Below are 22050 nucleotides of genomic sequence, written 5' to 3' on the forward strand. Positions count from 1 at the left end.
AATCCCTTTATGATATCTTCTCATATCAGCTGTTCTTATCGAACAACGTTCGACTCTTGATTTTGTTTTTATTTTAATAATTATTGACTTATATATATAAAAATAATTATTAAAATTGCCAAAGACCTTGTCTTAATTATTCTGGGACCCACTAAAAAGTAAGATTTGCTTTAGGTAAGCTGATTCCTTTTTATTTTACGATTAATTTGTCGTATTTTATGAAACTTCACTTTTGTCTCTCTGTTTCGAAAACCCTCACTCACGCAGGATAACAGTTTGATCATTTATCGATAGAGCATATTTTTTTATTTTGGGACTTTCGACCTTTAGATCACGATTTTTAAATCTCGTCCCTGACAAATCATCTGATGTCTTTGTATCGGCCACCAACGAGGGATAGACAAGTTAACCATATCAGAAGAGATTAAAATTCATGATTCATTTTTCTCATTATTGTACAAGGCGAGTCAAACATATCGAAAAATTCGTCTGAGATGACCGACGAGATTACAATACATTAAAATTGGAAAATTCGATAAAAAAATTGGCAGGTGAAAGCCCATAAATTTTAAATTTTGAATTTTGACGGTCTAGTACCGTCAAAATTCTTAATGTTCCTAGATTTGACAGTTTAGAGTTGTTGAATTTCTCTCATCCTTCATTAATTTGACAGTTTCGACCTGTCAAAAAAAAAAAAAATATTTTGACAATAAAAAATTCGATGCCAATTCAACCTCCCCATAGTCTGTTAAATTTTATGAAATTTGACAATTTAAGATCGTTAAATTTGGATTTTTTTCACATTATATTATCATGATTCATTTTTCTCATTATTGAAAAAGACTAAAACTTATCTGAAAATTCGTACGAGATGACTCGATCTCATTCATGGACAAAAAATCAATTCTACTTCTATCTCATCCAATATAATTACATTTGCGTACCATAATTGAATAATTACAATTATCATTCAGATTAACAATATGGCTTGATCATCCATCATCCAACGGTACATAACTCCTAAAATATGTACAAAAGATGTAATTATTTTACACTCAAATCTATCAAGATTTTAAATTAAGCTATAAATCAGGAAATTTATATTACACGATAATAAATATTTAAAGACTTTATTACTTAAATATTTCATCAAAAGGGATCGCATCATCAAAATCAACTGATCCCATTATCAAATCCATGTCAATACTTTGAGAGCTACTGGTACACGTGTACACCTCAGAAGTTACATCCCCATGATCAGACCCTGGTGTCGAAGCAAACATTGTTGTGGGCCCAGAGGATTCGAACGTCGTTGGATCAGACCAATCAAGATAATCAGACGATGATGATGGAATGTGAGTCAAATCACTTGGTTTTGAGTGTAGGAAAGATGATGAGAAAGAGAGGTGGGGGTGATGGTGTTCTTGTTTGGTTGCTGTGATATTTGATTGAAAATTAAGGACAAAAGAGTCTTTTGGAGTAGAATCAAAGACGAATTTTGGAACTAAAAGTGTATCTTTGCAAGTGTGATAGCCCACATATGTGGTTCGATACTGCGGCGGATCATCTTCAGTCCGCTGCAGTTGTTTGGTTGCTTGGCAACCTTGATCCTTCTTATGTGTACACCTGAAATAATTCCTGCGATTCCAAACAAATGGGTTAGCTTTTTTTTTTCTTGAAAACCTCACATTAATTGAAAATTAAAAAAGTAACCCTATAATTTTGAAAATTAAACTACTTAAAGTATAAAATAAAGCTTTAATATTTAAAGACCTTGGAAATTTGGCGTTAAGGATTGGTTTCTGCCCGTATTTTCTCCATGAGTAACCATCGTTGATGGGCGTAGAGGTAAGCTTCACCCTTGCCTCCGTTAGCTTTCTGTAAGCCAAAATAATTACAAATTATTATTAGAAAATAAATTTAATATAATTAAAATTAAGATCAATCCTAAGTGAAATTACAAAATCATCCTTCACCTTCTCTTATAAGCTCCTCGCCCATCTTTTAAATCTAGAAATTTCTGACTCTCACCGGAATCGTCAGTTTTCCGGTCATCGGAGAAAGGTGAGCTTACCAGAGTAGTCACCGAACTCTGACAAATCTCACCGGATTCGCCAGATTTCAGTTCGGAAAGTGCTTCGGTGATCGCGATACAGATTTTCGCCGTTAGATCTTCTGCCGTTATCAATATACGCTCTTCAAGTGGTTTTTGTAACAGAATCTGAAGTTGAATCGCAGCTTCTCGTCCTTTAATCAGCTCTTCCGTCAGCTTTTTCCGTTCCATTCTCTCTCTCCTCTCTCTCTCTCTCACACAGTAAGATTAGGGCTTAAGAGATGATAGAGCTTTTTAAGCTGCTTTTTATATACCGGGAAAAAGGAGAGAGAAAGTTAAAAGAGGAAGCTGCCTTCGGCTTGCAAACATGACGTCAGTATAAGTAACGTCACACTAACAGCGTCACTGATCGTACCAATTCCAAAATGCCACGTGGGACCTGGAAGCACTGTTTGATGCATGATGAATGTATTGGCCCCACTCTTTATTGGAATTATTATTAAATAAATATTTGATTGGTGATTTCTATCCCTAGATTTGATTTAGATGTGAATCCAGGAAGAAAGGGGGGAAGATTCATTGAATCCTTGGGACCGAAAGTATGGCAAAGTGGCATTTTCTAGGGTTTGGAATTATTGAGTATTCAATGATCCCCAGAGACATATTTTATCAAACTTCTAGAAGATAAGATCAAGTTGTGTTAATTTTTATTTTGTTGTTTTATTAATATAGTTACAACTTTTACTAACGCCACACCAACTTTGTGCAATTCTTTCCGGGTTAACATAGGAATTGGTGTGGCATTAGTTAAATTTAATGTGACAATAGCAGCTCTCTTTATTAAGTGTATTAGAAGATTATTGGAGTCCATGAATCCAAAACCTATCCAAAATGTTTTAATTAATGATTATGTCAAATAATAAATGCTCATGAAAAATACCTTTGAAATATATAAATATTTTTCTTAAATAAAAAAATTATTTATATTCATAAAATATAATAATTGTCAAAAAAAAAAAATAAAAAACATTAATTAATTTGATTTATTACAAATTCTGGTAGAACAACCAATTTTGTTCGTGATCAAGACAAGACATGAAGATGAGGTTAAGCTTATTTTCTTCGCCACTTCTTCATTCTTCTTCATCTTGATTCACGGAGCTATTATATAAATAAAGGACTTCATGTTTTTTTTAACATATTTTCATAAATCATTTGCAATTACTTTAGTGATTAAGTAAAAAAGATCGTTTTTATTATGGGATCTTAGTAGTGTGATTAAAAAAAATAAAACAACAAAAATCACACACAACATAAGAATTTACTCGATTCGGCAGTGTGGCTAAGTCCACGGATCAGATCAAGAACAATCACTATTTTAATTTCCTTCCTTGATCTTATAGTCCTAGCGATTTCTATTAGTAAAATCAAGAGTTGCTAAAAGAGTCTATAATTCGAAAAATAAGGGTAAAACCCTTAAGAAAATATTATATATTTGCCTTTTAAGCTCCAATTTCTTATAGCACTCTTACTCGGTTAATAGAGTGCCACGTCAACCCCATCTTTAATAATCATAAAAAATTTGGTCCAAAGACTCCTCAAACCCACAACTCAGTGTACCGTCAATAAAATACAAGACTTTTACACAACAAGTAGAAACCAACTTGATATGGTGGAAATGATTTGTAACACAATCTTGTTCATGATTTGATTTCCAAACTATAGTATAGATTCAAGCGTAAAAAATTGTTGAAATGACCTGAAGATTGTACCTCACATTGCCTTCTCTTGACGTGAAAGTACGCAAGAAACATCGATGAAAAGCATCTTTGGTTCTTGCACACTACCACATTAGGAAAGTGCGATGTGAGGTACAATCTTAAGGTCACTCTAGCACGACTCTATCAATTAGAGACTCAAGTCTTTTCCCAATGCCATAATTAAATACAAAGAAAAAAAATCAGATTCCAAACTGAAAATGATGTAAAAGAGATTATACTCAATCCTCAAGCGTTGAAATTCATTCCTGAGGTCTATTTTAGCGATCGTTTTCAAATCACTAAAGTAGCTTTTCATCGCTTCAATCGTTACTCTAAATGGTGACCTTTTAATAAATTTAAAAATTTTAGAAACCTGGATTGATTTCTACATATATATGACTAATTTAGTTTATGTTTGAATTTTAACACAATTTGCTTGTCTAATTCTGGAATTGTTTTACAATAGATTGATATTAGAATCTGATGGAATTATAAAAAGTGATTCTTCTGTAGTTGGAATAAAAAATTGATAGAAGTTAAAAATAATAATAATAATAATAAGATTGTGTAGGAATCTTTTCTTGAGATTCTTGAATCTATTTTTTTATATTTTATTTTATTTTTTTCACTTTTTGCACTAATAGGACCTCTTTGCACTTGGATTAATAAAATAGAATGATTCTAATTTTAAAAAATATTAGAGCAAAACATAATTTCAAAATTTTATAATCTAATTCTACAATCCCAAATCAAAATTTTGGATTAGAATCTAATTATCTGAACGAAAACCATCTCAACACATTTGAGACTATACATAATACGAAACAATTGAGATAAGAGTTTATTCTTACAAATATCCGGTTAATCTCAAGAGTAACGATAATGACATGATATGTGTTAGAATCATAAATTTTCTTTTATTTGAACATACAATTGCATGTATTTTTGGGGATGTGCAATTGTGCATCGCGAAGCATAACATCTATGATTTCAGCACATGCCACGTCAAGCAGGGGGAGTGAGATTATCACTACTCTAATCTCAAACATGGTTTGAGGTCATAAAAGTCTAAAGTTAATTGAGCGTAATAACATATCTGGAGTCTTTGAAGCGGACAATACGGCTGTCCGTTTTAAAATTTCCAAGGAACCTTCCTTGCCACTAGACAAGTGGTGTTTTGAATTTATTTTATATCCTAAATTTCTGAATAATTTAAAATACCTCCTTGAAAATGACACGTGTAATCAATGCAGAGAGTTTGTTCAAAATTTTGAAGTGTGGGGGTCCACTTCAAAGTTTTTCCACATTATCCGGTGTGCGGAGTAAATTGCCGAGCTGTCACGCCGCGCGACCGAAAATATATCGTTATGACGTGGCACCTGATGTCATTTTTCGTCAAGTACGTACGGAAATAGTGTAATCGTAAGAGTTTTATGGTCCCGATTAAAACCGTGTTCACGCGTGTCCAAAGTACAAATGGGAACCAAGTTTTCTTTTCACACCTCCTATCTCAAAAGTTCTCAACGAAAATGGTTTCACACTAGCTGTGTTTTTTTATTTTTTAAAACAAAGGTTCTTTAATATGAAGTTTTAAATATAAATAATTCTCGACGAAAATGGTTTCACACGTGAGAAAAGACACGTGTCATGTTTTTTTTTTTTTTAACCTTAGGTTTTGTTACAATTAGAGTTACTAAATAAAAATAACAGAAACTTATAATCTTATACCATCACAACAAATTCCCTTTCGATGACAGAAGATTTTGACTTTAGATATAATGTAATGAAAGAATTAGATTTGTTTAGCCGATTCCAAATCTCTAAAATAAGACTACTTTATTGTTGTATGTTAATCGAACAACTTTTTTTCGATCCACACCAATTAAATATTTTATTAATTGAAGTCTTATATTGGCTTTGTATATGATGTGTTGGGCTAGAGTCTATGTTACCTGTCTTTTGCTTGAATTTGAGTGGTAGTTATGAGTTAGGTGGTAGCTAATAATTGTGTAATATTAATGGAACGACAACTATTGGTTTAGGTTCAAAGTAAGGAGCCGAGTAAGCCATATTTACTACATTTGTGATTAGTAGTTGTTAGGCTAAAGGACGGAAGGTGCATGGAATTAAGCATTCGATCAAAGTATTTGACTATCTTGGCATATGTCAATGATTTTATTGTTATCTTTTTGAAATTGTACTTGGCTTTTTTTGGATTGATCACTTTATTTTGCGTTTAAGTTATATTTATACGTGCCTTGATTTGTTAGGTGTCAATTATATTGTTCATATTATACCATTATTGAAAACTCGTGATACCTTATGCATTACTTTAGAGGTGAAAATATGTGCTCCACTTCAAAATCCACAACCTCGGATGATCCACTCTTGGTCCTCCAAAATCTCTTGGGTGTGCCTACACCATAAAACCTCCAACGTTCAAGTTAATCCATAAAAAAATTTTGACAGAGTTTTAATGCATAGATATTGCATACCATAGGTTTGATCAGATGTGCCCTTTTATAGAGAATGGAATGAGAATCTCTGTTCTAAGTTTTTCTTATTCCATCCTTACCCTGATTAAGAAATAACTGCTTAATTATAATTTTATATCCTTTCAGAATCCTTATTCACTTATGAACCTTCTAATCATAATAATTCATAACGTCCAAATCCCTAAAAATAAAGGGTTTATGGATAACCTATGGTCGGACACTATTCATGAGTGTTTTCCACGATCTTATACTTTCTGACACCGTTCTCCTTTCATTCTGAGTCCCAAGCTGACCTTCCAAGAGATTTAAGCAAGAAATACATAAGGTTTACCATATCATATCCTCCTTATCTCTATGAAACATGTGTCACCTCGGGGCTTGCAGATTTGACCCTCCACAATTAACACATATGCTTTCTCTTCAAATGACACATGTCATATACATCTTTAAGTTGACGTCCAACTTTATCTAATAAATTTTCTACCTATAGACTACGAAACTTCACAATCGTGCTCTAAATGTCCCTTGATGCTCTAGATTGGATATAGTCTCCATGTGATAGATTGAGCAACCAAATTTAATGAATTTTAGTGCCAAACATGGGTAGATTCATAGTGGGGGTAATGGCGCATTGTCCCCACAATTTTTTTTTGGAAATTATATTTTTCCTTGATAATTTGATATATTTTGAATTTGCGCCCGTGAAACGTTTGGTTGTTTCCCCCACCTCACTCAATTGTTTGGGTATATTAGAGCTCTTGAATTTTATTAAGATTTGGCAGTTACCCCATCCCCACTAATGATGTTGCCCTTTGACTTAGGTCTTCTCTCATAGACTAACGGGAAATGACCTAAGTGTCATTTCCTTCAATCTTTAAAAAAAAATAAAAATTTCTCTAAATTTGCTTATCAAAACCACAAGTATCCATGTTCTTCAACCTCATGGAGGAACTATAGTTTACCCTCTCTACAAGAAAATCCTGGCTATGCCCTTGATGCCTAATATATGAATCTGAAACTTTATCAAGTTGGCTTATGTCATTTCTTTTTAAAATTTTAAATCAAGTTGAATCTTTCTACTCTTGGACTCGACTCTTAACTAGGGGTAGAGCTAGGATTTTGCTCAAAGGGGAGGGAAGGGGGGGACCAAAAGTAGAAAACAAAAATTGTGGGGACAACTAAGAGTGAACAAAATAGTTATGGGGTAACTAAGAGTAGAACAAAAAAAGTTGTCAGGGCAATAGTGGTAGATTTTTTATATCCGCAACTAAATTCTATAACAATAGCACACTAATCCATAGGCTTTAAAAATTCTTGTGGGGGCACTATAAATCTGTCCTGGCTCGTTACTAGAGACACTCCTATCAAAATAGATATCCCACATAGGATGTCTTTTTTAGACATAAAGAGATAATCTAGATAATTGCAAGAATATCATTAACCACTATTTACAAAAATTGTGGGACTAAGAGTGAAAAAATAGTTATGGGGTAATTAAGAGTTGAAAAAAAATTGTCGGGGCAATAGTGGTAGATTTTTTATTTTATTTTATTTGCTAACCGAGTGTTCGGGCCAGCTCACCACAACCAATAGTGATATAAATTCTTTAACAATGGCTCACTAATCCATAGGCTTTAAAAATTCTTGTGGGGGCACTGTAAATCCCCGGCTCATAGCTAGAGACACTCCTATCAAAATAGATATCCCACATAGGATGTCTTTTTTTAGATATAAAGAGATGATCTAGATAATTGCAAGAATATCATTAACCACTTTCTAGAAAAATTGTGGGACAACTAAGAGTAAAAAAATAGTAATGGGGTAACTAAGAGTTGAAAAAACAATTCTTGAGGCAATAGTGGTAGATTTTTTATTTTATTTTATTTGCTAACCGAGTGTCCAGGCTTGCTTGTGCGCACCACAACTAATCTTGGGAGGACTATCCGCAGCTAAATTCTGTAACAATGGCTCACTAATACCTAGGCTTTAAAAATTCTTGTGGGGGCAGTGTAAATTCCCAGCTCATTGCTAGAGACACCCCTATCAAAATAGATATCCCACATAGGATGTCTTTTTTTAGATATAAAGAGATGATCTAGATAATTGCAAGAATATCATTAACCACTTTTTACAAAAATTGTGGGACAACTAAGAGTGAAAAAAATAGTAATGGGGTAATTAAGAGTTGAAAAAAAAATTGTCAAGGCAATAGTGGTAGATTTTTTATTTTATTTTATTTGCTAACCGAGTGTCCAGGCTAGCTTGTGCGCACCACAACTAATCTTGGGAGGACTATCCGCAGTTAAATTCTGTAACAATGGCTCACTAATACCTAGGCTTTAAAAATTCTTGTGGGGGCAGTGTAAATCCCCAGCTCATTGCTAGAGACACTCCTATCAAAATAGATATCCCACATAGGATGCCTTTTTTTAGATATAAAGAGATGATCTAGATAATTGCAAGAATATCATTAACCACTTTTTAGAAAAATTGTGGGACGACTAAGAGTGAAAAAAATAGTAATGGGGTAATTAAGAGTTGAAAAAAAATTGTCGAGGCAATAGTGGTAGATTTTTTATTTTATTTTATTTGCTAACCGAGTGTCTAGGCTAGCTTGTGCGCACCACAACTAATCTTGGGAGGACTATCCGCAGCTAAATTCTGTAACAATGACTCACTAATACCTAGGTTTTAAAAATTCTTGTGGGGGCAGTGTAAATCCCCAGCTCATTGCTAGAGACACTCCTATCAAAATAGATATCTCACATAGGATGTCTTTTTTTAGATATAAAGAGATGATCTAGATAATTGCAAGAATATCATTAACCACTTTTTACAAAAATTGTGGGACAACTAAGAGTGAAAAAAATAGTTATGGGGTAATTAAGAGTTGAAAAAAAATTGTCAGGGCAATAGTGGTAGATTTTTTATTTTATTTTATTTGCTAACCGAGTGTCCGGGCCAGCTTGTGCGCACCACAACTAATCTTGGGAGGACTATCCGTAGCTAAATTCTATAACAATGGCTCACTAATCCGTAGGCTTTAAAATTCCCCGGCTCATGGCTAGAGACACTCCTATCAAAATAGATATCTCACATAGGATGTCTTTTTTTAGACATAAAGAAATGATCTAGATAATTGCAAGAATATCATTAACCACTTTTTAAAAAAATTGTGGGACAACTAAGAGTGAAAAAAATAGTAATGGGGTAATTAAGAGTTGAAAAAAAAATTATCGAGGTAATAGTGGTAGAATTTTTATTTTATTTTATTTGCTAACTGAGTGTCCAGGCTAGCTTGTGCGCACCACAACTAATCTTGGGAGGACTATCCGCAGCTAAATTCTGTAACAATGGCTCACTAATACCAAGGCTTTAAAAATTCTTGTGGGGGCAGTGTAAATCCCCAGCTCATTGCTAGAGAAACTCCTATCAAAATAGATATCTCACATAGGATGTCTTTTTTTAGATATAAAGCGATGATCCAGATAATTGCAAGAATATCATTAACCACTTTTTTTTTTTATCCAATTTCACATTTTGGGAAAATTTTATAATTAAAACGGATACAATTATCTATCTGATTATTTTTTCAACATTCCAATAAAAGATCAACCACATACATACACATGATGCAACTATTGTTCACTTAAATCTAAACTCTACAATCGAACATATTGTTTTAATTAATTAAATAGCTCATCGAAATGGAACATATCGTCATCAAAATTAACAGACCCCACTATCAAATCGAGATCCAAACTTTGAGAACTAGCCGTACACGTGTACAAATCTGAAGTAACATTCCGATGGTAGTCCGACCTTGGTGTGGATGACAACACTGTTCTTGACATAGATGTATCCAACATCGTTAGATCAGGCCAATCAAGATGATCTGACGATGATGATTGAAAGTGGTTTAGATCATTTGGTATCTTTTCTTTAGATTCCTGCTTTATTGAGTGGAAGGATGAGAAAGGGAGGTATTGTTGTTGTTTTGGTGTGATGTTTGATTGAAAATCAAGGACAAAAGATTCTCTTGGAGTAGAATCTAAGATGAGTTTTGGAACCAAAAGTGTATCTTTGCAAGTATGATGGCCCATGTATGTGGTTCGGTACTGTGGCGGATTATCTTCGGTCCGCTGCACTTGTTTGATTGCTTGGCAACCTTGATCATGCTTATGTGTACACCTAAAGTAATTCCTGTTAATCAAAAGAAATGGGTTAGCTTTTGCAGTGTTGATGATTGTACAGAAAATATTTTCCCTGGAAAAATAATTTTTTTGAAAATAATCAAACACCTTGGAAATTTGGCGTTGAGGATTGGTTTTTGCCCATATTTTCTCCATGAGTAGCCGTCGTCGATAGGTGTACGTGTAACCTCCATACGTGTCTGGCAAATCTTCCTGAAAGCCAAAATTAAATTAAATTATTTCAATTCAGTGAGGGACTACAAATTAATTTTGACACGAAACAAGGGTATAATTGTCATTTCAATCCTAAGACAACGACTTTTTTTTTTTAATTATCTTGGATTCTTGCCAATGAGCATTTAGAATACTACAGATCCTAACTGAAATGACAAAATTACCCTTGTAAATAATAACTGTAACTGTGTAAGTAGTTCACCTTCTCTTACATCCTCCTCGCCGATCTTCTTTAAAATCCAGAATTTTTCTACTCTCACCGGAATCGTCAGTTTTCCGATCATCGGAGAAAGGTGAGCTTACCAGAGTAGTTACCGGACTTAGACAAATCTCGCCGGAATCATCAGAATTTAGTAGGGAAAGTGTGTCGGAGAAATATAGCCGGATTTTCTCCGTAAGGTCTTCGACCGTCGCCAATCCTTGATCTCCGAGAGGTTTTTGTAAGAGATTTTGAAGTTCGATTGCTAAATCCCCGCCTTTAATCAGCTTTTCCTTCATTTTTTTCCGATTATTTGATAAGTGTTCCGGCCATGGAGACTCCATTCTCTCTCTAACTCTTTTTAATTCTCTCTCTAAGGTTTGGACTTAAGAGATGACAAGAGTTTGTTTTTGGTGTGCCTTTTTTATATGGAGAAAAAATAAATAAAGTAGATAGAGAAAATTCAGGGAAGATTAAAGGAAGCTGCCTTCACCTTGCAAGGTGGGCGTCGTCATTAATAGACGTCACACGTGCAACGTCAGCTTTTCTGTCACTTTTAATAGCTCTATAGCACATCCATGTTCGATGATCCCCGTATCCGGAAATAACACGTGGCACACTTTTGGTCCAATCTTTATTGGACCTATTCATTTTGATTGGTGTTTTTTCATGGGCCTGGCCCAGTATAAATGATCAAACAATAGTGGCTAAAAGATCACCAATCAATTCTTTTTTTGTACGTGAGGGAGAAGCTGTGTGGTTGGGGATTTGGATTCATTGAATATTCAATGGAGCTGGTGACATTGAATCATTCATCTAGAAGTCCTTTTATCAGGGGTAATTTAGTAATTATAAGTCCACAAATCCTATCTTTTCTATCTTAAATGCGCCAGCCATTCAAATCCAACGTATCTAAGCCTAAGAAGTACTCTCACCTCAGGTGTATTCTACTGAGTGTTTTCAAATCACCCATGTGCCTGGCTTCCCGTGATAAAACCGGATGCAGTAAATGGTGAATCATTTTCCATTTTCTCACTTTCTTTGTTTTTTTCAATCCCTAGTGAAACAATAGTACTCTTTTGAAATGAATTTTTCTATCACCAACAACATTTGTCAATCAATGTAAAATCAATGGCTGAGATTGAATTAAACTTAAAGTTTTCTTAAGCTTTAAACTTGTGGGGGTGTCAAATTCTCTAACTTTTAAATTAATCATGATTTTCAGACTCAATTTTTTTTTCTTCACTCAGATCATACTCAATTGACATGGTAAGGGCATAAAATTATAGATCATTTTCTTCAAGATAAATATATATATATATATATATATATATATATATATATATATATATATATATATATATATAGATAGAGGGTCAGGTTCAATGGCCATGTGAGAAAACATGTAAGAAAACTTTCGGCGGTAAATAAAATTTTAAAATATGGGTTAGAAATTTTGGATTGAGCTGATTTTTTGTGAGGATGATCTCTATGATGGGAAGATTATCCAAAAAAAAAAAATCAGCCCAATCTGAAACTTCTAACCCCATTAAAAGTGATTTAGAATGTGGACTGTCGATTTTTTTTCAATTTTTATCACTAATTTGTAAATCACTTTTGATTGATTTAGAAGTTTCTGATTGAGCTGATTTTTTGTGAGGATGATCTTCTCATCATAGTGACCATCCTTGCAAAAAATCAGCTCAATCCAAAACCTCTAACCTCTATTTTGAAAAACGAAAGTTTTCTCACATGTTTTCTCACATGGCCCTTGAACCTGACCCATATATATATATATATATATATATATATATATATATATATATATATATATATATATATATATATATATATATATATATATATATATATATATATATATATATATATATATATTTGTGATTTATACCCTTGCCACGTCGGCTGAGTACAGATCAAGTGGAAAAAAAAAATTGAGTTTGAAAACCATTGGCCTTTAAGTTATCCCCCCCACATAAATGTACAATCCATTTTCTTTGGGGCTAACTCTCTTGCTTTTAAATTTTCTTATCTAATATTCTCAACAACATGTGTCTCTAATTGAATTCATGCATCTAATTTTAATTCTAAAATTTTCATACATTTACATTAAAAACATTTGCTTTTTCCTTGGTATTCTCGTAGGTAGTGGACCAGGACCTGTATCTAGGCTTCGCCCAATCCATAGTCCATGGTCTTGTCCAAGGATTAATCCTCAGGTATGTGTAACGTACGCACATCACACTCATCAAGTAAGCAGGGGTGTACCCTCGCGAGTGGCCCCTAAGGAATTAATGCCCATACTAAATATAGATGAGATGTCACATATATCTTGAACATTACATAGTTTATAATGTACCCTTGTTGACACAATAAATTGATTTATATCTCAAGGTGATATTTTCTAGATGCATAATTTAGTAAAAACCCCATTAAATTGGTGATATTAGGTTTACTCTAAAAATGCAAGATTAGTTTTAGCCTTCTAATCGGAGTCACCGTCTCCTTCTGTTGATAATTTAACAGTAAAATTGATGAAATTTTTATTTATTATTTAACATACAGTACAAACTTAAATACTTAAATCCAAATATAAACAAAATAAAAATTTTACGATAAATTCATAAAGAAAATATATCAAATTTTTGTTAAAGAATAAACATGATCTTGCATTTTGTAGGGGATTTTTCTTGTATCAACTCATGATTGAGGCTCTCCATTAAATTGACGGTTAGGATAAATGCAAAATATACAACTCTAGATATTAGCACACATTTTTCTAGGGATACATTATATCAAGAATCTCTAGGATCCCAACCCTCGATTTTATGGAGAGACTGATATTTTATTTTACTCGAGGCAATTACCGAGAGAATTTACTGAATTACCTCTTTCAGATTGATTGGTGTTTTTTCTTTTTAACCCAATGAGACCATTTCTTAGAATTTCCCTTTCAACCCAGAAGTTCGTCGGATACTTTGCGTCAAGCGTCGATTGAGGGTAGAATTATCCATTGAAAATACACGTTTAAAATGGTGGGCTACGAAGAACAAATGTAGGGGTGATGGTGGGATTAGACTTGGCCAGTAGGGGATGGTTGTCGTAGTACGGTGCATTAATTACTGTCCATTTACTAACTACCATAGTTAAAGTAGTTAAAAAAACGGTTAATTTATGAACATTTTACAGACTTCGAGAATCGAGCCTAAAGTAAATAGGCTTGTACACGTTTAGGTGCATTAAATACACAAACCAAACAACATGTGAGGGTATTTTTGACAGAGAAATTTGATTTTGAAAGTATTTTATGTATTTTAAAGATGTATTTAATGAATCGTAGCAAACAAATAAACTTTTCACTATAATGATGTGATAGTCATAAATTATTTATTCGAAATGAGTAAAAAACATCCATGATTATGTACATACCTCCATGTAAGAAATGTAAGAATTGCAGTTAATCCCAATGTCATCCTAGTAGTACTCAATAAATATATAAAGGAAAATGTTCAGCAACAAACATTTTTCAAAACATGGGTTAGAGATTTTGGAATGGGCTGATTTTTGGTGAGGATGATCTTTACGGTGAGGAGATCATCATCATCAAAAATCAGCCCATTCCAAAACTTATAATCCCATCAAAAATTGATTTACAAAAAATGGACGGTCCACGATTTTTCAACTTGTAAACTGAGGCTAGAAGTTTTGGAATGGGTTGATTTTTGGTGAGGATGATCTCCTCATCGTAGGGATCATCCTCAACAAAAATCAGCTCATTCCAAAACCTCTAACCCATGTTTTGAAAAATGTTTTGCCAAAATGTTTCTTGCTGAACGGGACCCATATATAAAAGGTAAATGTTGAAATGACAAAAAAAATTTATTGCGATACTCAAAAGTTAGATGTGGGATGTGCATATAACCATAGATGTTTTTTCTCAGGATATGAGTAAAACTCATCTACGGTTATGCATGCATGTCCACGTCAAAATTGTGAGAATCACAGTAAATTCTGTATCACCCCAGTACGACTCTATATTAAAAAGAGAAATTTTGTTGACATGTGTAGTACAAGTCATCGGTTTAGGTGCATTAAATACACATTGAAAATTTTATTTTCAATTAAAAATACCCTCAAGTGATTTTTTTAAGATGCATTTTATGCACTTTTAATGTGTACCCTAAAAATAACAATACTAACTTTTTATGACACTATGCAAGTGGTGTACTGGGAATAATAAATTTTTTCACTTGTAGGAAAAGCATTTTTGATTTTGTACTACAATGTTGATCATAGTGTCATAGGAAGTCAATTGAGGATTTTTCTCTTAAAATTTTTTTCTAGTATTTTATATATCTTAATCGTTAGAATACAAAACCTTGATTGTTAAAGCAAGAAATCCAATGATCTCTTGCTATCTTCTCTTTATGTCATATTTTTTATTCTATTTCTCTTTTTCAAGTAAATATGGAGAATCTCTCATTTATATTTATTTCCTCCATTTTCTTTCATCCCTTTCTTTTTACTTATTTATTTTCTCTTTGAGAGACTATGGTTAAGGTTTGGGGGGGGACAAACTTGCTAAACATCTAGAGTTGTCAATTGGACTCATTTTATTAGTATCGAGGAAATATACAAAAGTGCAAAGCCCTTAATGTCCAATTCAAATCTTTGGTGGACCAAACTTATCACCAACTAGGCTTTTCTTAACAAGTGAAGGCAAACTTGAAAAATCAATAAAAAAAAATGGCAACTCTTGCTCTATCCACTGAATTCAGCTAAAGCACTTACAACACTATTAAGATGTTATTAGTTGAAAAAGAAAGAAATAAAGTAATTTTTTTTTTAAAATATGTTATATATTGATGTCTTCAAAAACAATTATTTATTATTCAAACATAATTAAAAAGAGTATCTATTAACACACCAACATTTACTCACAACACACATTTCAAAGAGGATTGATGTGTCATAAGTAAAATTTGGTTTACCAATAGAATCTCTATGATAGAAAGGGATTTTTTTTCCAAAAACTTATATCCAAATTCCGATTTTGATACATTATTCATTTTTATTCTCAAAATAATTTCAACTCTGTCCTTAGATCTTTTTTATGATATTTTAAAATTTCAAAGGTTTCCCAAGTTCTCTCCTTTCAATCCAAATGTAATAGATAGATATTGAGTTTCTCTTCTTTTCTCTTAGCGAGTTTCTCTTCTCTCAACTTCTCTCAATCTAAAAACATAACCTAAATTTCTCTCTCGTGCACAATCAGATCATTTTATAGAAAATTGAAATTTCCTAATCAGATCATCTTATAGAATTCAAAAATATGACCGGATTCAACAGGGTTGTAGAGGATGAAATTCTATGAACTTAGAAAAATATATATTATTTTTCACTGTTTAAATTTAATTTTAAATTTGAGCTGAAATTCTCTCGAATGCTTATGTCATTTACACCACATTTCAAACCTTTGTTAGGCTTGTGAGCAAAAAATTACTCCTAACGGTGCTCTGTAGAATTATGTTCACGTGGTTCCAATCCAGACAAAAAACGCGTTCACACCATCATGTTTATTTACTAACACCGTTTGTTAGATTCTGTGATTTCCCACACTCGTACGTATTGTAACTCAAACGTCGTTTGACGGACATGCAGTATCAAACTTACTGCTAAGAAATCAAATAAAAGAAAAAAAATTATGATTTTTTTATTAAATAATTGAAAAAAAAAAAAACACACAAAAAGGATTATAGATTTTCTGGAAACCATTTTATTTTATTTTCAAATTTACATTGGTTTCCAATTTATTTTCTTTGAAAATTTATAATAAAAATATTTTTTTAATTTTGAAGAACTAATTCATGAGGTTCGTACAATCGAACAATTTATTTTATAGAAACCAACGGTTCTTTATAATGTACCAAATCAAAGTCAACTGTACTGATAATTTTAAAAATCAAATCGAACTTAATGGGATAATAGATCCGGTCTGGCTTTTATTATAATAATGGTGTTGAGAGTTGAAACTAATTATCAACTACCATTACCATTATAATATTATTTATATTTAAAAGACTAAAAATATTCCTCATTTGGAATAAAGCGAGATTCACTTGATCTATAAATTTTGTGTGAAAAAATAAGTATTGGTGTTGGATCCAAAATATTAACAATCATTAAAAGTGTACAATTCTAAAAGAGGTGAATTACACTACGTGCAAATTGGAAAATTCGATAAGAAATTCGAGGTGCCAAGGCCCATGCATTTTTAGAATTCGAATTTCGACGGCTTTTGACGGTTTTAAATTTTTTATGTTCAGTAGATTTGATGGCTTGGAACCATTGAATTTCTCTCATCCTTCATTAATTTGACGGTATCAGTCCGTTGACTAAAAAATTGACGCCTTGATCCATTAAATTTTATGAAATTTCACGGTCTTGACCATCAAATATGTTTTTTTTTTCCGTTGTACTATATATGTTTTGTAGGCAAAACCTAAAAAGATAAAAAGAAATAGTATCCATTAGTCCATGTACCCGAGGGTATTCGGGTGAGATAGGGTGCTCACCTGTGCTAGTCAAATCTACACAACTGGACACCCCTATCACGATAAATAAATATAAAAAAAAGGTTCAAAATCTCTTCAAGTAGTTTCAATGATTAGTTCAAAGCTAATGATTTTCTGACTCAAAAATTTTCACTCAGTTGATGTGACAAAGGCAACGAACTATCGATCTTTTTCATTATGTTTCCTAGAAGAAAAAGATCTATGATTCTCTGCCTTAGCCATGTCAGCTAGTGAAAATTTACGAGTCAGAAAATCACGACTCCTAGGTCAATGTCAATCTTTTTTATGCAAATGAACACGATGGCCTCTTCATTCTAGAAAACTACAACAAAATTTGTTTGAATAAATTTTAGTTTTTTAATATTTAATTTTTAATTTTTTTTAATTTCCATCACCATTTTGTAAAAACTAATAACACTTATTGAAGGTAATACGGATAAGTTTGATTGGGTAAAACTTACCTACTTTTATGGATGGTGTAGATATAATATATACTCACATATGAACTCATAGATCAACTGGGAGAGAAAGAAATTATAGTCAACTTATGTCATATTATTATAGTACAATTAAACGCACAAGTTGATGTTTGCTTAATTATTTGTATCATTAGAACTTAAATAATGTTATTTTAAAACAATAATATTTTATATGCTGGTCCTAATTACAATCCATTTATGGCCAAAATTTATATTTAAGGGTCTTAGTATTAGGTGCGATGATACACGAATCTTCTTTTATAGGTAATCGATTTTGATGTAAGCAATGTCGGATGAAAGTAATAAAGTATATATTTATTATTATTAAGCAATTTGAGATATTTGACAAGAATTGGTGATTATGATGTTTAAAGTTATCTGAATTGTAATTTAAAATTATAATGATAGCTTTCTTGCTCAAATTCAAAGAATTAAATTTAAATTGAAGTAGGTGAATAACTTTATAATGTTTATGACATTAGAAAGTGTTTGGAGATAATTGACCACGATTCCTGGAGGGAATCATCCTAGATTTACATGATAACATTCTTATTCACACTATTATGGGATTAAACAAAATTCTAGATTGACCAATAACACAAATCCACATGTATCAAGGGCATTGCCAATTAACAAAATTATCCGGGTTAGGTTTTGTGCGATCAATTGGGATTTTGTAAAATTTTGGATTGACTTCTCTGTGAATAAAAAATCTCTCCTTTTAACCTTGACTTGTTTCTGAAATTGAGAGCCTCACAAATCTCTCTCCTCAAATGACTAGATCTTTTTCTCTCTTTTGAAATAAGAGTCTTGATAATATGACTCGTTAGGTGGCATACTCAATTAACTTCCTGACGTGGACAAGTTTGGGAATCGTAGATTTGTACGTCTCAGGATACATTTTTTTTTATAGGGAAGTGCAATTGTGTATCCTAAGGTGTACAGATCTACAGTTTCTGAACTTGTCACGTCAAGGAGTCAATTGAGTATGCCACCTGACGAGTTATATTATCACGACTCTTGAAATAATGATCACCTCTTTCAATTTACCTTCATTTTGAACTTTTTTTTAGGGATGAACAACCTTAGAGCATGGTTTCAATTTAAAACACTATCAATTTTTAGAAATAGGGGAGAAATAGAAATAAAGAAAAAAGTGAGGGGTGTATTTCGATTTATTACTCTTTCCTCTGACCTCTCTCATGTAAATCTCTCTCTATCTCTTTGGAATACACATCAGCTATCAGATCCGAGTATAATTTTCTCAGATCTCTCAGCTCTCGATCACAATAGATTCCAGGCTTCGTCTCCTCTTTGGTAACGACGACCACTAAAGTTTTGGGATGCACATATGCACATGTTTATGGGGAAGTGCAATCGTGTGTCTTAAGGTGTACAGATCTATAGTTTTTGAACTTGTCATGTCAAGGAGTCGATGACTCTTGAAAAAATGATCACCTCTTTCAATTTATCTTCATTTTGAACTTTTTTTCAGGGATGAGCAACCTTAGAGCATGGTTTCAATTTAAGACACTATCAATTTTCAGAAATAGGTGGGAAATATAAATAAAGAAAAAAATGAGGGGCCTATTTCAATTTATTATTCTTTCCTTTGACCTCTCTCATGTAAACAAGGAGTTTTTGTTAGATCTCTGACATGGTAAGCAAGAGTTTGTTATTTTTGCTTGGAATTTCAAGACCATAAAATAAGCTATGATCTGGGTGTTCAAACCATACATTGATCCTCACTTTTATGTCTACCATTAAAGATTCAAATCAGACTTTTGGTGCTCGGTGCCCAACTGTGAACTTGAAGAATCATGATGTTTTATCGTGAAATATCTTATGATATAAATACTTGTTCATGAGTTACTAGTTTGTTTTTGGAATCAATTACTTACTTGATCCGGGATTTAGTTCAAAAATTATAAAATTGATGGATTAAAGTAAAACTATTAAGATTATTTATTCAAATATCAATTTATATTTGTCAGGTTGTAATTGTTTTATTTTGTTTTTATAATCATCCTGGGGTGATACGAGTAAACACATCTACGGTTGTGTGATTTCCTCCATGTCAAAAATGTAAAAATTGCAGTAAATCTAATGCCACTCAAGCGTTAGGTGTTATTTTTAATATAGTTAGTTTGAAGGGTTTGCACCTATGTTACCTAATTTGTTGTTGCTAGTCCGAACCACGAATCAATACACACAGAACAAGTTCACGATATAGTCCATAAAATCAAGCGAATCATGAACCCACCGAATTTTGATTGGGTTTGACGAACCACAACATTAAGTTTGGTGAAACCCAACAATTCGGTTCAAGGAACCTAATAAATTTCTAATTCGTTCTGAGAACCAAATCAAAATTTTTTCCATTATTCATCTTTAAATTTGTAGTATTTAATTTAATTTTTTTTAACATTATAATTGGAATAATGCTGAAGTGACCTCATATCGCACTTCTTGATGTGGAACTGTATGGGAACCATAGACGCTTTTCATCGAGGTTTAAATGACAAAGCATCTATGGTTCCTATCCACTTTCATGTCAAGAAGTACGATATGAGATTCCTGCTTGAGGTCACTCTAGTACGACTCTTATAATTATAGTTATAACTTATATACTTGAATTATATATATGCACAAGCGAACCAATCTAGTGAACTGGTCTTAAAAACCAAAGTGAACCAAGAAACAAATTATTTCTACCTACACCCATGAACCGAATTCATTCTAGAGTGGCCGGCCATGAACCCTAAAAACCCAAATTCAAATCGAGAGAACCAACGAACCCACTAATCCCCAATCACCATTCAAAAATCAAAATATCGGAAGTGGGAGCATCATCGATAATTTGAAATTAAACAATCTTACGTTCGAAAGTGAGAGGGATTCCCAAGAAAAAAATGTATTCGTAGAATTTTTTCCAATTGGAACCTTTCTCTTCGTCATGACACAAAATTTCTTGATTTGATATAAAAATCAAAAACTCATTTAGTCGAATGTAAATTATATTATAAATGAAGGGAAATAAATTTTACACCAATGCTTTCACCTCTTGTTTTTTTGCCTTCATCAAATCGTGACCCAAACAAAAATTTCCCGAAGATCTGAAATTCATCTTTTTGACCTTCTAAGAAATTTGTAGATTTGAAAAGTTAAAAAAAAACATTTAATGATCAAATATACACTGACTCTGCTCCAATCACTGATCCTCGATCTTATCAACCTCACTCTCTTTTTCCTCCGATTTCAGTTCCTGTCAGAAGAAATTATAGACATTTACAAATAAATAAATAAAACATGGAAGAAAACCTTTTATTTGGATAATTTTTTCCAAGAAAAAGTATGGAAACAGAGCAAGCGAGGAACTTACGTCTAATCGATCCTCCTTGATCTTCTTTTCTCGTTCTATTTCTCTGAGTGATTGAATCGGAGAAATTATCTAATATTATTAAAATAATGATTACGGACTTATGAGATTAGAGAATTAAAAGAAAGAAAACAAAATCAAATTTTTGTTTTTTTTTCTCACTCACCATACAAGATGATTCGAGATCCTTCAATCTCTGCAACTTCTCGACCTCGATCTCAATCTTCCTCTGCACTTTCCCTCTTATTTCGAGATCTTTAATCGCTCTATCAAACACCAGATCCCTCTCTCTCAACATCTTCTCTGTCTTTTCCTTCTCCAATCTCATCCGTTCGAGTTTCTTCCGTATCGCGCTCAGTTCCTCTGCAAGTGACGAATCGAACGCTTCGATCTTCGTTGGTGTTGCATAGATCGGACAGTTCTCCTTGTTTGAATCTTCCATTAGAGAGATCTCGATCCATTGTTCCTTTCGCTTGTTCTTTGGAAGATTATGAGTCGGATTTTGTGAAAAATTCCTTGGTTGAAGTGGTTTTCGAGTAATCTTCTGCAGAGATTTCTGATTTACAACTGTCGCAGATTGATTTGATAACATTTCTTCGATTTGGGGAAGAAAGAAAGAAAGAAATAATTTGAGAGATGTAAGAGTTTGAATTTGAAAGGGGCAG

The 22050-nt window shown here is 32.7% G+C and overlaps 3 protein-coding genes across 3 annotated transcripts; all 3 read right to left on the reverse strand.

Moving 5' to 3' along the window:
• Window positions 1-889: 889 nt before the first annotated feature.
• Window positions 890-2323, reverse strand: LOC147385137 (putative WRKY transcription factor 70). Its single transcript, XM_086424786.1, has 3 exons — window positions 1977-2323; window positions 1774-1878; window positions 890-1638 (listed from the first exon to the last, which is right to left on the reverse strand). Exons 1-3 carry the CDS (start codon window positions 2282-2284, stop codon window positions 1134-1136), a joined length of 918 nt encoding a protein of 305 aa, XP_086280912.1. The 5' UTR covers window positions 2285-2323; the 3' UTR covers window positions 890-1133.
• A 7534-nt stretch (window positions 2324-9857) lies between these two features.
• On the reverse strand, window positions 9858-11330 carry LOC147385138 (putative WRKY transcription factor 70). Its single transcript, XM_086426896.1, has 3 exons — window positions 10938-11330; window positions 10610-10714; window positions 9858-10511 (listed from the first exon to the last, which is right to left on the reverse strand). Exons 1-3 carry the CDS (start codon window positions 11276-11278, stop codon window positions 9995-9997), a joined length of 963 nt encoding a protein of 320 aa, XP_086283022.1. The 5' UTR covers window positions 11279-11330; the 3' UTR covers window positions 9858-9994.
• A 9685-nt stretch (window positions 11331-21015) lies between these two features.
• LOC147385139 (myelin transcription factor) lies at window positions 21016-22050 on the reverse strand. The gene is made up of 3 exons (XM_086426527.1): window positions 21552-22050; window positions 21389-21457; window positions 21016-21271 (listed from the first exon to the last, which is right to left on the reverse strand). The coding sequence occupies exons 1-3, from the start codon at window positions 21975-21977 to the stop codon at window positions 21218-21220; spliced, it is 549 nt and encodes a 182-aa protein (XP_086282653.1). The 5' UTR covers window positions 21978-22050; the 3' UTR covers window positions 21016-21217.

Source organism: Akebia trifoliata, chromosome 15 (genome assembly GCF_017979445.1).
Source record: "Akebia trifoliata isolate Shusen 1 chromosome 15, ASM1797944v1, whole genome shotgun sequence".
NCBI lineage: Eukaryota > Viridiplantae > Streptophyta > Magnoliopsida > Ranunculales > Lardizabalaceae > Akebia > Akebia trifoliata.

Bases quoted from the DNA above. Each gene is read 5' to 3' on its own strand.
- LOC147385139 (XM_086426527.1), bottom strand. From the start codon at position 21,977: ATGTTATCAAATCAATCTGCGACAGTTGTAAATCAGAAATCTCTGCAG. The intron at 21,458-21,551 runs GTGAGTGAGAAA...TAATAATATTAG, and splicing joins ATCTCGAATCATCTTGTATG to ATAATTTCTCCGATTCAATC. The intron at 21,272-21,388 runs GTAAGTTCCTCG...TTCTTCTGACAG, and splicing joins TCAAGGAGGATCGATTAGAC to GAACTGAAATCGGAGGAAAA.
- LOC147385138 (XM_086426896.1), bottom strand. From the start codon at position 11,278: ATGGAGTCTCCATGGCCGGAACACTTATCAAATAATCGGAAAAAAATG. The intron at 10,715-10,937 runs GTGAACTACTTA...TTTGGCTTTCAG, and splicing joins CGAGGAGGATGTAAGAGAAG to GAAGATTTGCCAGACACGTA. The intron at 10,512-10,609 runs GTGTTTGATTAT...TTTGATTAACAG, and splicing joins CTCAACGCCAAATTTCCAAG to GAATTACTTTAGGTGTACAC.
- LOC147385137 (XM_086424786.1), bottom strand. From the start codon at position 2,284: ATGGAACGGAAAAAGCTGACGGAAGAGCTGATTAAAGGACGAGAAGCT. The intron at 1,879-1,976 runs GTGAAGGATGAT...TTTGGCTTACAG, and splicing joins CGAGGAGCTTATAAGAGAAG to AAAGCTAACGGAGGCAAGGG. The intron at 1,639-1,773 runs GTCTTTAAATAT...TTGGAATCGCAG, and splicing joins CTTAACGCCAAATTTCCAAG to GAATTATTTCAGGTGTACAC.